Source organism: Populus trichocarpa, chromosome 1 (genome assembly GCF_000002775.5).
Source record: "Populus trichocarpa isolate Nisqually-1 chromosome 1, P.trichocarpa_v4.1, whole genome shotgun sequence".
NCBI classification, from domain to species: Eukaryota; Viridiplantae; Streptophyta; class Magnoliopsida; order Malpighiales; family Salicaceae; genus Populus; species Populus trichocarpa.
The window spans coordinates 15,742,519-15,759,009 of NC_037285.2; the positions used below are offsets into that span (position 1 = coordinate 15,742,519).

Below are 16,491 nucleotides of genomic sequence, written 5' to 3' on the forward strand. Positions count from 1 at the left end.
ATAGTTTGAAAATCACTTTAAAAAATAGGCCCTATAAAAAAAAAACACTCCCGAATCCCACTAAAGAAGCGTGGGAATGATACTAGTTAATGAAAAGCTCAAAGAGAAGGGGATTTTATTCTACCCCCTCACAAAACACTATTCACTATAATAATGTTTTTCTTTAATCTACATTTTTTTTATATAATTTCAGTTACATCTTTCAATATTAGATTTATTAGGGATTAGACTTCATAATTTTTTTAATTTACTTTTTATAATATTATCTCAGTCTCATGATCTAAACCACGAGTTTGACAGGTTGACTCAAGATTTTTCCTCTTTCTCTTCTTATTGTTTTTTTTTAATTTTATCCTTCAACATTAGATTAATTACGAATTAGGTTTTGTGATTTATTTTGGTTTGGTTTCTATGAGGTAATTCTCGTCTCATGACTTGAGTCATGGGTTTGGCTAGTTAACTCAGGTTGACTTAAGTTGTTTTTTATGTCCTTTTTTAGTAAAATATTTTTTCAATTTGATCTTTCAATACTGAGTTTCAATACTAATTTGATTGGGAATTGAGCTTCAAAATTTATTTTAATTTTCTTTTTATTGGGTTATTCTAGTCTAATGACCCAAGTTGCGAGTTTGGCAAGTTAATTAGGGTTGACTCGGGTTATTTTTTTATTTTTTTTCAATTTTATCCGTCAATATTGAGTTTATTGAAAATTAATTTTCATAATTAATTTTGATATATTTTCTATGGAGTTATTATAGTCTCATGACATGACATATAGATTGACAAACTAACTCGGGTTAATCCAATATGTTTCTGTCTCAATATTTATAAAAAAATCTTATCTTGAATATTTATTTTAAGTCAAACTATATATTTACTGACCATCCGAGTTGTTTTTAAATCCATCAAGTTTAAAGAATCACATCAACTTAATCCCGTACAATTAAAAAAAAATTTAAAAACAAAAAATTAGCTACGTCTAAATTTTTCTTCTTACGGTTGTTAAAAAGAAGATCTGATCGGCTAAAAATCTAGTTTACTTTTAAATCATTTTCCTTGATTTTATTATTTAAGATTTTTCTTTTCTTTTCTTGAATGATTACTTGGGCTAAAGAGGCTATGGCAGAAGAAGCAGAAGTGGGCTAGTCTAGTTGTCGCTTTAAGGGATACGTACGAATCGAATGAATACACAATTTTAGGGCTTCCTATCGGAGCCCAAGGTCATGACATAGGTGATCCATACCGGCTTAGAGCCTAAGGCAAGACCAGGGCTGTTTCATGTTACTTGAGCCCAACTCTATCCTCAGCTGCTATTTATTATTCCATCTCTTTGCATCACAGCAATACCTGATAATTGAAATAATAATATTTTTATAAAGATTTCTTATAATGCATAAACCACTCGAAGAGCAAGAAGCGATTCCATGTGATACAAAATTATGATTTTATGGAGATCAGAATAATATCTACTTGAAGGGGAGAAAAAGAAGACGGCAAAAGATGATTAGTCTTAGGAACAGAGAGAGAACCTGATAGCATCATCTCAAAGAAGATTAGTATAAAATGCTTCATTTATCAAAAGCCATTGGGCAGTCTCTGCGATTTACCGCCATGAGCCCACCACTCGCATAGGTGGTTTCTTAGCCCTTGACTTGGAGGGGATGTGTGGGGCTCAAAACTCCCTGCGACGAACAATTCCATCCGACCCCGCATGATGAAGAATGTCTTTTTTCACCAAGTTGTTGTCTCCTAAAGAGCATCAATTATGATGCAACCCGTGCAAGTTTCGACAAGTTCGAAATTAGGTGTACCAATGCAAGCTAAAAGGACACTTCTCATGCTGCTTTGGCCAAGATTTGGTCACCCCTAAGCTTAATGCCAATTCATGAAAGGATCGCTGAAGTTTTGTTTAATAAGATGGGGAATCTCATGAAAACAGGAGGTTGATGGATCACAAGGTTCTATAATACTTCTTTATGGGTTTGGATGGTCTTAATCTGTCGCAAAAAGCATGGTTAGCTTACATTAATGGCCTGGGAATATGTCCAATAGTTATACACTCAACTAGCTTATGAAAAAGATGCCAGATTTCTAAAGTAAAGAAAGAGACGCTACTTGAGTTGCATGCGTTCTTGCTGCGGAAAAACGCAGTTTCATAGTTCATCAACTCACAATCACGCGAGGGAGCAGGAATAAAATCAACCAGAGTTTCATCGTTCCAGTATCTAGAAAGAACAGACATTAAAATACAAGATAGAACGGTTTTCATTATGTAAAAGTTGCGAGCATTCACTGATGAACCAACAAGTTCAGAAGGCAGCTACATGCGTTATTAATAAAGGCAGGAAATTAAAGAAAATGAAAAGAAAGCCGATGGGTGAAGGCTCTTGGCCACTTCTAACACATCTAATAAAAATAAGCAAATATAACTTTCAATGAGAAGAAACTGTATGCTGTTCCTATCCAGGACTCACCAACACCATGATACCCGAAAGAAAATCATCAAACAGCATGATTCGCATTTGTGATCATCCATGGCTGCAAACAGAATAACATAAACAGCTCTACATGAAAAGATGATCCATTTATTTATCATTGAGACATGAGACCCTGGGGGGAGTCATGTTATTCAGCTATAGGCATAACCATAAGGAAAACATCTTCATGGTAGCTTGACCCGGGAGAGCTTTTGGAGGATTTGTTGCAAGTTTTCTCTGTTTCCCGCTCAGCAAAAGTTTCCTCAGAGTGGCAATCAAAACTGCAAAATACTTTCTCACCCCTGCAAAAGATAGAAAGACACAACAACGTCAGCGATAGCTACTAGCTTTCACCAAGTAAAGGATTTTAATTAGAGATGTCGGGGACATACCTGTACATATAAATGTCTTCTGCCTTCTCCAATTTTTTTTTGCAAGAGTAACAGAAGCTAAAAAACTCATCTGGTGGAAAAGGGGTTGGATGCTTTGGGTGCTTAGCTTCTTGAGGCAATTTGATCCCCGGATTTTCTGTTTTGTCAAAATTGGACAACTCATTTGAGTGACATTCCAAAATATAGTCACCAAAAACATGAGTTGTTTTAGGGTTTGGACCATGGGAAATTATACAGGTATAATCCTCAGATAGCTCAATCTCACGTGCAGACAGAGAACCTACATATCCTTGTCCAGAGCCAACGGTTATGGGAAGTGAATTCGGTTTGATCACCAAAGATTTGTTTGTTTGTGAACAATCACAGATTTCCAGCGGGAAACTTCTTGTACTAGTAGTTATATTCTCTGAATAGAATTTTTGGGAACTCAAGTTGGGTTTGGAAGTTGCTAAGCCAATTACAGAAGAGCTTTCAAACGGTTTAGTTTCTAATAGCACTCCCTCACTCCCAAAGGCACCATCTGATTTACCTAGTCGGGGACTGGAAGTCTTGGTTCTGGATAGTGAAATTGTGTAGTTTCTCGGTAAAGAATTGGATTTCACAGAAGAAAAGGTCTTCACTTGTGGTGCAAAAATTATAGTCTTTCTCTTATCTGAATCAAGAACTTCACCGGTAGGTTTGGTTTCATCAACAAGTAAATGTACTATGCCAAGACCTACTTTGTTGCAGTCCCATTTCTTTTGGACATTTTGGCAAGGCAATCTGGGGGACCTATTGCTAAATGGGTTGCTAAGATTTGTGAAAAAACTGAAATCAAGTGGAGATTGCGGACTCCTAACTGAGTCAAAATCTTGTGAACCTCTATAACCACATCCTACAAAGAAACCAGGAATATTGAAAAATGAGCTCCTTAAATGTCTCAGACTGAATGTATCGGGTTGAGAATTAGTCTCTGTATCAGAATCTGCCATTGGGTTGAATATGCATGCCCCTCTCTAATGCGATCTGCTTCTCCTCGTAAGCAACATTAAGAACCTATAAAGACTTTTAATACAAACCAGCAATTACTAACTGCAATAGTTATTGTCAATTATACTAATGAGAAACATAAATCATCAAAAGTGATGGAAACATTGCTAAAACTTTAATCAATGAGCATGCAGAAATAAACAGCTAAGACATAGGAATTAATACATAAGATATCAAAAAATTGCGTCAATAAAGACAACTTTATTCACATAGAAAAAAAAGCTCAGAATGAACCAAGATATGGAAACACTGCTAAGAGTCCAAAACTTTAATTAATGAGCACAATAAACAAACAGCTAAGAATAAACAAGGTATCAAAAAATTACGTCAATAATGACAACTTGATTCCCAGAAAGCCCCTAGAATGAACCAAGACATTGTGAGCTTACAGAAAACATCACAGAAGAACGAATCTGAAACAAAGCATCAACAATGAAAAGAGTCCTTAAATACTCTTAAGATGATGTAATTGCAAAGAGCTTCGATACCAAAATAATCAATTCATGAACTCACGAACAGGAATCCTACCAAAAAAGGGTACAAACTAGAAAGGTTTGTAAATCTCAAATCAACGAGGAAACTAACAGGCAACATGAGCAAAAGAATGAAGCAATACGAGGCAAAGAGTTGGGAAACGATGATAATATATTCTCACACCAAAGTAGGACTAATACATGCATGCATTGTTGAATGAGTAACAGTGGACTTATTGATGATCCAGATTGAGAGGAGCATGAAAATGGACGATCAAGAATCCCCAAGAGACCCTAAATGAGAAAGGCTGGTTGTCTAAACCCACAAGAGAGTTGCTTTCTACACATGAGAAAGATTTCCATAAAGTGTGTTATTGGAAGAAAAAATAAATCAAGAATCAAACATGCATAAGAACTAAGAAACATCAAAAATTTACAAAGACCCCAATGAAGAAAATTGATTACTTCATCATTCAACCTCCTCAAAGGGTGTTTAAAAGTAATATCAGATCAATGTTCAAAAGAAAAAAAAATCCACACATGCCTCCATAAAGAACCTCAAGAAACATTAAAGAACAGAGTAGATATCATCTGACAATGAAGAACAAAACAGATGGTATCAAATCAAGACCAAAAGAATAGAGCTTTAAGAACATCCAATGACTAAGGCAAAAAAAAAAAAATCAGTGATATAAACCATCAACCAAAGAACAAAAAGTTAAAGAATGAAAACCCACCGTGGTTTATCTTTTCATAACTGCAAAGAAGAGACAGAGAGGAACTGAAAAGCAGGAAGAGAGACTTCATTAATACTTGCCTTGCCTGGCCCAACACTCCCTTCCCTTCCCTGTGTAGCACCACTATCTATCTCTGTTTTCTTTTTTCTTTTTTTGCATTTTTTTTACAACTTGCCTTGCATCTAAATCAGAAAAGCAGGGTGTCACCGAGCTTCTGATATAAAAAACACACCTCTTTCTCTCTCATGTATGATTATCAAAGATATACGTACAGTACACAGTATTATACTATGCTACGTATATTCCTTATTTTTAAAAGATAAAAGGCAAAGCATCATTTCCTTTTTACGGGTAAGAAAATTTTGCATCCTTCAACGAGGAATTAGTAATTTCAGATATTTAACTAAGAGGTTATATTTAAATAAGAGGTAAGTTATCCTTGATATGAAAGGTTATTTTTACCATGTATTTTATTATAAATTTATTTTTTTAATTGTCCTTAAATATTTTAATTATTTTTAGTTTATTTGATGTTGATCCTGAATATAGAAAACTCGTCGGTCTAGTAATTTATAAAAAAATTCATTAGTCCCTTAAAAATAAAACTTTTCTTTTGCAAGACTTTGACATCGACCCCTATAAAAAAAACATGCAAAAAATAACATTTATCTCTATAAAAGAGATATTATATTGAAGTTGTTAAGCATGAACATTGAACCCATATCGATAATAAAAGTTGGGCTTGGAACCCATAAAGATAGTGAGAAATGAGTTTTGGACTCATATTGATTGTGAGAATTGAATTTTTAAAATTAGGATATGTTGCTTGAACAGGTCTTTTGATTTTGATCAAGTTTTAATAGATTTAATAAACTTATTATTAAATCCAAATATTCATGCATAAATATATATATAAAAAAACAATACAAAGATATTTTTATGCCGAAGCTAACGTGAAATAAAGATTTTTGGATTTTTATGGTAAGATATTTTTTTTTTATTGAATGCTAAAAAAAAATAAAAAATTTTTTTATACTTGCAAGTATAAAATAAAAAGGAATGGCACCAAAATAGCATGATCACGTATTTCACAGAAAGACCAAAGGACCAATTAGAGGTTTGTTAACAATGAGAAGTAATTATTCCAATTGTCAATGTCGAGGAAGCACTTTATCAGGACCACGACTCCTAGCGGATGGAATTAACTTGATTTTATTCTTTGAACTAAAAACAATCTAAAGCCAATCCAGGAGTAACTTATGTTGACTGGAATTTATCTGCCTATTTGTTTTAATATTATTCTTTAACTTTAACTTTTTTTATTCTTAGCTAAATTAAATCAGTTTATTTTTTTATTTTTTTGTCAAATCTCTCTTTTTAATTGAAACCTCAATCATGGCACAAATATATTCTCAAACTTTGTTTGTTCTTACGGTATTTAATTATCGGTCTAATTTCAAACCCCAACTATTTTTTATATTTATTTTAATAATTTATTTTGTATTTTTTTATGATTTTTCATATATGTTAACACATAAAAATTGAAGAAAATAATGAAACGATTAAAATTAATTTTTTTATATTTTTTTAAAAATATACAAAAATAAAGGTAAAAAATTAAGTTATGAAAATCATCGGTGTTACAAGAATGCTCAAATTTTATTTATCTTTTATAAAAATAGTAAATATATTACAAATTTTGTTATCATTCATTTTTCATACAAAAGCAAGTTTTTTAATTAAAAAACAAATAAATTTATAAATGAATCTATATCTTTTGAAATGATATACAAAGATGATGAGCACAAGAACCCAAGATAATCATAGAGATGGACCATCATGCCAAAAATGGGTGGAGTGGTGGTGGGTTTGTATCTGGACCAAAGAGAAAAGAAAAGGGCACGTTGTACAAAATCTATAGATATTCCATGCTTGTTATGTAGTGCAAACAAATGTGCACAAGCATTGAGTTTTTTCCCTCGTCAACACACACAGTGCCCGCAGGATATATATATATATTTTAGTTTAACGTGGGTGTCCGGGCCAGCTTGCGCGCACCTCGACTAATCCCACGGGCCCTGAAGTTAACAACCATGTAAACCTCCAATGACCATCATATAAGCAACCACAGAGCTCGATAAACTAGCACATTGTCGTGCATGTCCTTCATACACGACTTATAAAAATACACATGTTCTATAAGAGCCACCATTAGTATGTAGTGCACGCGCAACTGTCCAATTTCAAATTTCATAACCCATGTCCTCTTTTTCTCTTCCCCTTTTTTAACTTCTTGCTTCCCATTTCCTCTCCATCCTTCCAATATTAGTCAAATCTCAGCCCATTTGATCTCTCTCTTCAATGCAAAAAACAAACCCTCTTCTCTCTTCACCGTGATAAACCCTAGTTTTTTTTTTTTGTCTCTCTCCACTATTGTTTCTCTTTTTATCTATCCACCTACCACAAACTTTATCGCTCGTCATTATCATTGCCACTACCTATAAGAGCCCTATTTAACCAGTTTGAGGTATATTCATTTTTCCCCTCTATTAATTTGTTATTTTGCTTGGCTAATTTGTGAATTTTTAGGGTTAGGGTTTATTTTAGGGTTTTTATTGATTCTGCCTAAATTAACTATAATTTATTTTAATTAGATATAAAATTAGTCAATTAAATATATAAATTGCATTATCTAGTGAGAGAAATCACTAGATTATATTACTTTGATTATGTTAGGGTTAGGGTTTAGTTTATGGTTTTTATTAATTTAGGATTTTTTAATGTTTAACTTGTATTGTAACTCAATTAATTTGCTATATTGATAAATTAACATTGTGTTTTGTTGTGATTTTCATAGAATATGTCTTCTATAATGGAAATATTATGTTATTGTAGTGATATAATTATCAATACCGATAATGGTATCACTTACTATTGAGGAAGTACCAAGTTATGTAGTTTGAGATTAGACAATTCATTTGATAAACTTAAAAATATGGTATGTCGAGGGACTGGGTGAGATTTATCTAAATTTAATGTTGACATTACTTGGAGAATGTTGGGTGTGTTGGGTTCTTAAATATCATATACGCAGCAGAAACTATGAAACAAAATTATTCAGGATTTCCTAGGATCCTATTAGATAGATCTAGAATTGTTTAGGGATTTATTACCTGAATATCTGGTCTTCTTCGACTTTGAATAATTCCTTAAAGGCTAGGTTGTTATAAACCACAAGTCGTCCAATTATCCATCCTCTAACGGTAATCCACACGAACCACCTGTGAGAAATCTTCTAAATTCCTATTTATAAGAGAGGGATTGCTATACCTAGAGTGCTAGCTTTAATATTGTGTTTATGTAGTTTTTCTGTGTGACAAATAACCACTCTCTTTTTTTCCACTTAAAATAAGAGGCATGGCTTACTATTTATAGAAAAATCTGAAAAACTTTTTAAATTGAAAAAAATATCAATTTGTCATCTGAATAATATCCATATATTAATTTAGGTCAATTTTAGAAATAAACTCAATAAAGTCCTTATTTGATTTTTCTAGATTTAGAAAAATAATCCCTGTATCAATTATAGTCTAGTCCTTAAGTACTAAAATATATTTTGTAATCAAGTTATACTTTATTAAATTATTTTAGTTTAATTTCTAACTAATGGTTCTTAATATGTGTGACCCATTAGGTTCCTAATATGTTGACCTAAATATAAATTCTAATTCTAATTAAATAAATTAAATAATTTATTTTATTATTAATTCAACAATTGATTAATTTATATTTGAAGATCAGATGCATCGTCTAGCAATGTGTCATGATCCTCCACATATTAAAAAAGTTATTAGTGGTTTGATTTAACCTTTCAGTGACTGGTTTTTTAGTATAATTAATATCCTTTCATTAATAATATTTTGATTTAATATTAAAGCATGAAGTATGTCAGTCATGTTAAATCATGCTTGTTTTCTACATAATAGTCATTGATCATTTAAATAAGATTTGAAACTCTTTTCAAATCTCATTCCACCTTAGCTAAGGATTTCTCAGTCAATACTATTTGAGAATAGATGAAATATTTTTTCTAATTCACCTAGAGTGATGAATATTCTCTTGATCATTCAAGTACCTTAATATAGTTTATATTATACCTAATATTTGTCCTTTTATTACATTGATTAAGATAACATGTAACAAGATTAAAGCATAACATTCTCTATATAAGATGACTTAGTAATCTTAAGTATAAGGATCACTAACACAATCGTCACGTGAGCCTTTCTATAGACATAGGTGATCTCTTCACATGGAATTCTCATGTAGATCAGTTCGGTATACATATCTTATGACAAACACTTACATATTAGTTCTAGGTGTCTTTTATACCTCAGCTTATGAGAACAATTGTTTCATTTTATAAATAAAATAACATAATATGTACTAGTCTTTATGGCTCTAATGAATGTTCAATATTTAAAAAAGCATCGACTATGAACATTTTAGGAATAATGATTTGATGTAATAGAAATCTCATAATTATAACAATTTTATAATTCTCGTTGCAAAGCATTTTTGTCCTATGAACTTTATCTTTACTCTAAATTCATTAATCTAATATAATATAAATATTAAATATAAATTAAGCTTTTATTAATAATAAATATATATTTACATGACTATAATAATATCACGTGTAACCAACCGATTAGTTACAGTGCATATTAAATTAATAAGGTGGGGGCTATTTGAAATGTTATGTCGTTGTGCCCATTACCAGTTATGTGAGTTTCAATACAATGATTGGGTTGATATGTTAGAGCTTTACTTGAATAGTATACCTAAAACAGAAAACTCCTCAAGTTTGGAGTTGACATGGATCTCAAATTACAATTAAAGAACCACATAATTATCATAGGCAATAGGTCTGTCTAGGACAGATGGTGATGCGATAAATCTAACATTGACTCAAGAAATTATGCATGTGAAATCACAGTTAAGTATGGTAATGACTCTATATTGTTATGACAAATCTAAACTGAGTGATGAGGAAGATGACTATTGTGCCAATTATGTAGTTGAGGAAGATAATTGTCATGTCAATGATGTAGTTGAGAAAAATAAGCAAGCTAAGCCAATAAACCAAATAATAAGACCTTCTATTTCTAAATTTAAGGACGCTAGCGGGTTTGCTCATATGATAAGCTTTGATTGGGTTTTAAGTCATTTAAATTCAAACTTAACTACTGAGTTGGGGGTTGGATAAATTTTCCAAACCAAAGCTTTAATTAATGCAGTTAAGTGATGACATGTAAAGAATTCATTACAATACAATGTGTAATGCTTAACCACAACTTATGCATAGTTACAATGTAAGCATAAACCAACATGTCAATGGTATTTTCATGGGGGTATATAACAAGAATTCCAATTCATTTAAGATTTCAAAATTGAAAGAGCCTCACATATATTTTTGAGATTGTGTTGTCTTTAAAATTGTGTTTTGGTTGACAAGGGGTTAAAGGCTGAGAAATGATGAAGGCCTGTATTGTTATGGAGCTAAAAAATTTAGTATGGTTTGATGATGTTGCGGGGTCAAGATTTTGGTTCGAAGAGAAGAGAGGATTGAGGCTCAATCAATGTTGTTACTAGATTTGATAGTAGCTAACAGGAATGAAAGAGATAAAGATGGTAATGGTAATCACGGTGTAGTGTCCATGAATTTGTTATAGTGGTTAGAAGAAAGGAAGTTTATATTACAAAGATTGGCACGTTGTTATGAGGTTGATGATCGATGATGTATAGCTTGGGAAATGTGTGTGAGAGAGGAGAAAATACAATGGTTGCTACAGTTACGAAAGAGAGAGGTAGATTATGGTTGGCAGTTAGGGTTTAGAAAATGAGAAAGAAAGAAACCTTTTTTTTTTTTGTATACATATAAGTTAGGTAATTTAGCAAAAGGAAAAGTTTTGTTTTTGTTTTTTTATGGCATATGTTTTTGCCAAAGAGGTCAATGCCCTTTATTCTTTTTTTCCATATTTATAATGTCAAAATCAATAATGAATGAATGAATAAAAAATTAATTAAAGATTATTTCTTATTTAGTGAAAATTTTATTTTAAATGCACAAAACATTTTTATTTTTTCAATAACTACCATATTTTATTTTTCCTTTGCAAGAATTCAAAAAAGTCAAAATTTTCATTATTAGATAGGGCTAGATTAAAAATAATGTAATATTCTCATTAAGTTCAAAATCTCTCCATTTCTATAAATATTAATTCCTACCATATTTTATTAATTTTTCCTTTATTATATTATATTATTTGATTCCCTATAACTTGATCAACTTTTTTTCTTGCATGTCATTTTCACTCCCAAATAGTCTTTTTATTATATTTATTATTTATTTATTTTGACCATATATTATAAAACTAGGGGGTCAAAATAGGTTATGATAATTATCCTCTATTTACATTACTTGTGATACCAAGACAGTGGAGAATTCATTTTCCTTTAACTTTGTATAATAAGTTTATAAAGAAAAGAAACATAACACAACATGAAATCTAAATGGATCTAAATTATTAGGTGACCAACCTTAACATGAAATCTGCAAGGAATTTAACAGGTTGAAATTGTTATGTGGTCAACCTAAAAAATAAAATTTACATGGGTCTAAATTGTTATGTGACAAACCTTGATATGAAATTTAAAATTGGGTTAAAATTATTAGGTAACCAACATCAAAATAAAATTTTAAAATGGATCCAAATTGTTAGTTGATCAACTTCGAAATGAAATCTAAATGGGTTCAAATTGTTAGATGATCAACCTTGACATGAAAATTTAGAAATAAAGACGAACCTCATAATGAAATTTAGATGGGCTCAAATTGTTAAGTGACAAACCTTGAAATAAAAATTTAAAATAGGTCAAAATAGGTGATCAGCCTCTACATGAAATTTAAGAATAAGTTCAAGTTATTAGGTGACCAACCTGAGTATGAAATTTAAAAATGAGTCCAAATTACTAGGTGATCAATATCAACATGAAATTTAAAAATGGATCCAAATTACCAGGTGATCAACCTTAACATAAAATTTAAAAATATATGTCAGTTGTTAGAAGATCAACCTTGATATGAAATTCAAAAATAGGTTTGAATTATTAGATGATCAACCTAGAAATGAAATTTAAAAATAAGTTCAAATTATTAAGTGACGAACCTTGATATAAAATTTAAAAATTGATCTAAATTATTAGATGATCAACTTTGACATGAAATTTAAGGTCCAAATTGTTGGGTGACCAATCTTGATATTTTTTATGGGTTTAGATTCTTAGGTGACCAACCTCAGTATATAATTTAAAATGGAATTTAAATAAATCTAAATTGTTAAGTGACCAACCTTAATGTAAAAAATTTAAAAATAGATCCAAATTGTTAGGTGACTAACCTTGACATAGAATTTAAAAATGGTCTCTATTGAAGAATTTAGTTTGAATTACCTAGCAATGAGATATGGTCAAAGATGTCCTGATCGTAGAGCTCGACTTAAACTAATTATTTACCTTATTCTATTGATATCGTCTTATATGTAACGACTGATTCTGATCTTATCTTTGAGTGATACTGTTTATAGTTGAGGGAAAACACAAATTGTATATTTTTAAAGTTCAGTCTTTCTTTTTTTATATCATTTGCATCTTTAAAGATCTTTGGTCCTTGAAGTGTCTATGAATTTAGTCACTAACTTGTTTCAATTATTTAAGTGACATAAACAACTTTTAGGCTCATCATGAGTTTATCTTCCTATGTTCTCCATCTTTGACCACTAAATAGGTATGAGTAATGCATCGTCTTAACTTGGCCCATATTGGTTTTTCATGTTATTTCCCTCAAGTGCAATAAAAAGATATTTGTTCATTAATGCTTACTTTTCATACCACCATAAAGAGGTTGTTCTTTATCACTCATCTTATAATGGAATTTTTTAAAACATTAGTTGGCTATTGTCATCACAAGAAATCTTTCAATCAAAGTTGCCCTTAAATATTTTAATTGTGCTCATCTCCCTAGTAGTCGTCTAAGGCACACATGTATTATGATTATTTTTGCCAAGAACTTTGCAAATTCAGTTAAGGATAAAATTTTGTTGTAAAATATCATGTTTTATGTTTTGGGACTAAACCGTAAATTATAATGATTGTATCCATATAGGTCATATTATTGAAATGAAATAATTAAGATGTAAATTTGAAAGTTTTCTCAACAAATAGGTTCTTCAATTTCTTTGGTCTAAAGTCTAAAACATGTCATTTAAGTGCTAAGATGCAAACATGGATATAAATATATTATGAAATAGTTGTTGGTTAAAATTGTAAAAATGAACATTTACCCTAAAAGTTTGTATATGAATGTCTTAAATTGATTCTCCAATAAAACTTTTTGGGTTCTGAAATAACAGTTGACTTTCTTAAAAAGAAAGAAACATTACTTTTTGCTATGTGGATTTTCTATTTATTGGTGAGAATTCATGATTTAATGTCATAAACAATGATATGTAACATGCAAATAGATTATGATTTCTTTTGAAAAGCATTTTCGTCTCTTTCTAGAGACCATTATTTATCAACATAAATAAATTGTCCTTGATTAAAAAGGATTTTTAAAAACATATAATGTAGGCTAAGTTTTATATTTATGAAAAAAAATAGGATATGCATAAGGCTCAAAAGGTGTGTAGGGGTATATAAACATGGGATCGCATGTTTATCTATTGTGATCTTTTAGGCCTATTACCTCGATTTTGATATTTTAGTAATTGATCTCACTTAATACTTTGCCTATGTTTATGGGCTTTGTCCCATCATTATAACACTTTAAAGAGCTTATATTTTTTTATTGCTCTCTTTTGTAAGAATTTTTGTCCTTTTAATAATTTTTATTTTTTTTTCTTAAAGAATTTCCAAAACTTGTTCCCAATATGAGGGGTGATCCTAGTATGAGTTATTATATAAAAAACATATTTTAGGCTCAAAGAGGGATAACAATGGATATATTTTATTTGTGAATGATCTATCAAAGATGGCTTTTCTTCATCTCAAATACACATCTTTTAGTACCACATATGCCTCGGAAGCCCTTTTTCTTGTACTTGACGGTGATTAAAGTAATTATGGGCTGCTTACTAGATCAGCATGATGATTCTAGAAGAATATGGCATTGTCTATATGACTAAAAAACAAAGGTAGTGTCATTGTTGATCATCTTGTAGACAATGTTATTATCGACTATGAGACATTGAATGTTATTTTCCATATAAGGATGTTATAGTAATAGAAGATGAATAGTGGACAATGTACTTTAACAATATAATAAATATGTCTATGAATGATACCAATACAATGATAATTTCTCAATGTAGAAGACAATACCCCATCTCAATCAAGTTACACCTTGATTACTCTAACAATAGAGCTAAATATAAGGCATGTATTCACATGTTGGAGGTTGTTTTGGAAATATGAATTAAGAAGCTAGATGTATACGGAGATTTAATGTTAATCATCTACTAGGTAAAAGGTGATTGATAAACTAAAAATTAAAATCTGATACCGTATCAAATAAATTTGAGGAAATAACATTCACACATTTGGGCCAAGATAAGATCCAATTTGTAAGGGCTTTACCAACATTGGTTTCTATGGCTAAAATTGATTGTTGGATTAAGGTACAACCATTTTATATAAAGATAAAAAACTCTCTAGCTTATCGTTGCTTAGTTGAGGAAGAAATAGACATGAAGTTATAGTATCATGCCATCAAATAGTTTATCCTACAGAGAGTACCCACTACAGGCATCTAAGGTAGACAGAAAAACCTTAAGATTGATGGCAATGGAATACTATCTAGATGGAGAGATCTTGTAAAATAGGTCATTGAATAAGACCTTGCTAAGATGTTTTAATAAGAAAGAAGCCAAGTGAGCCTTGTAAGAAGTCCATAAAGGGATTTGTGTCACTCATGCAAAATGGCATATAATTGCTAAACAAATACAAAGACTTAAATGTTTTAGATGACCATGGAAAGAGATTGCATAGAACATGTCAAAAGATGATATAAATATTAGGTGTACAATAATAAGATTTATGTATTCCCAACACTTTTATTCAACATGATGTCACTATGGCTATTTTAATAAGGGAATTTGATGTCATTGGACTAATTAACCTAAAAGAAGATAGTGGCATTGATTCATCCCAATGGTAATTGATTACTTTATAAAATGGGTAGATGCCTCTTCTTATGCACATGTAACCCAGAATATGGTCAAGAGGTTTGTTGAAAATGAGCTAATCTACCAACACGACTCACTAAAAACTATAGTAATAGACAATACCTAGAAATTTAATGGAAAGATGATTATAAGGTTATCTGAGAAAGATTAAACACTCAAACTCAACCCATACATGCCAAAAATGAATGATATTGTAGAGAATGCCAACAAGAACATCAAGAACATTGTCCAAAAGATGGTAGTTATATGTAAAAACCAGTGTGGGATGTTTTTATATGCTCTTTATACATATCATAATGCGTTAAAGACATCTACTAGATCTACACCATGTTCACATGTATATGGGATAAACACAATAATGCCTCTTAAAGTAGAAATTCCCTCTTTAGGAGTTTTGATGAGAATATAATTAGAAGAGTCAGAATATGCTAAAATACAGTATGAGCAACTGAACATGATCAATAAAAAAAAGGTTAGATGTAACTTGTCACTATTTGTTATACTAGAAAAGGATGGATAAGACATATAATAAGAAAGTTTGCTCAAGAGAGTTTGAAGAAGGAGAATTGGTATTGAAAACTATTATGCCATTACTAAAAGAAAATCAAAGTAAATGAGCACCAAACTATAAAGATATACATGAGGTAAAGAAAATCTTCTCAGGAATAACACTTATACTAACTATAACGGATGAAGAAGATTTGTCTAGACCTATAAATTTTAATTCTGTAAAGAAGTATTATGTATAAGTGTACGAGTTTTTATCAGATCAATAAAATGAAGTTTTCACCAAAGATTCTCTTTATATGTTCTTCCTTCTTCTTCTTTTTGCCTTATATACTTGCAAATAAACACTCATAGCCTTGCATTATCTCATGGATCTACTTAAAATCAGAAAGATTTGATTTTTTCGAAAACTCTTTACAAAACAATTCTGAAAAATTAAACTTTATTTTTTACTTCATAAAATAATTTTATGTCATTTCTAATGTGACCTAATCGACTTATCATATCTAAAGAAAAAAAATCAAAGGACAAAAAAAATGACAAAAAAGACTATATGTATGGGTTCAAAA

General features: G+C 30.7%; 1 protein-coding gene across 2 annotated transcripts; it reads right to left on the reverse strand.

Moving 5' to 3' along the window:
• Window positions 1-2,241: 2,241 nt before the first annotated feature.
• On the reverse strand, window positions 2,242-5,319 carry LOC7472975 (FCS-Like Zinc finger 10). Of its 2 annotated transcripts, none has more exons than XM_024594016.1 (3): window positions 5,109-5,319; window positions 2,870-3,904; window positions 2,242-2,779 (listed from the first exon to the last, which is right to left on the reverse strand). In XM_024594016.1, exons 2-3 carry the CDS (start codon window positions 3,838-3,840, stop codon window positions 2,626-2,628), a joined length of 1,125 nt encoding a protein of 374 aa, XP_024449784.1. In that variant the 5' UTR covers window positions 3,841-3,904; window positions 5,109-5,319; the 3' UTR covers window positions 2,242-2,625. The 2 variants fall into 2 exon arrangements, with proteins under 2 accessions (XP_024449784.1, XP_002299638.1); XM_002299602.4 differs by having other exon boundaries at window positions 2,870-3,913; window positions 5,109-5,318.
• Between the last annotated feature and the right edge of the window lie 11,172 nt (window positions 5,320-16,491).

What these genes read in the sequence shown, in the direction of transcription:
- LOC7472975 (XM_024594016.1), bottom strand. Translation starts at nt 3,840, where the DNA reads ATGGCAGATTCTGATACAGAGACTAATTCTCAACCCGATACATTCAGT. An exon ending in GAAGACATTTATATGTACAG is followed by an intron (nt 2,780 to 2,869) that starts GTATGTCCCCGA and finishes TATCTTTTGCAG; the next exon opens with GGGTGAGAAAGTATTTTGCA.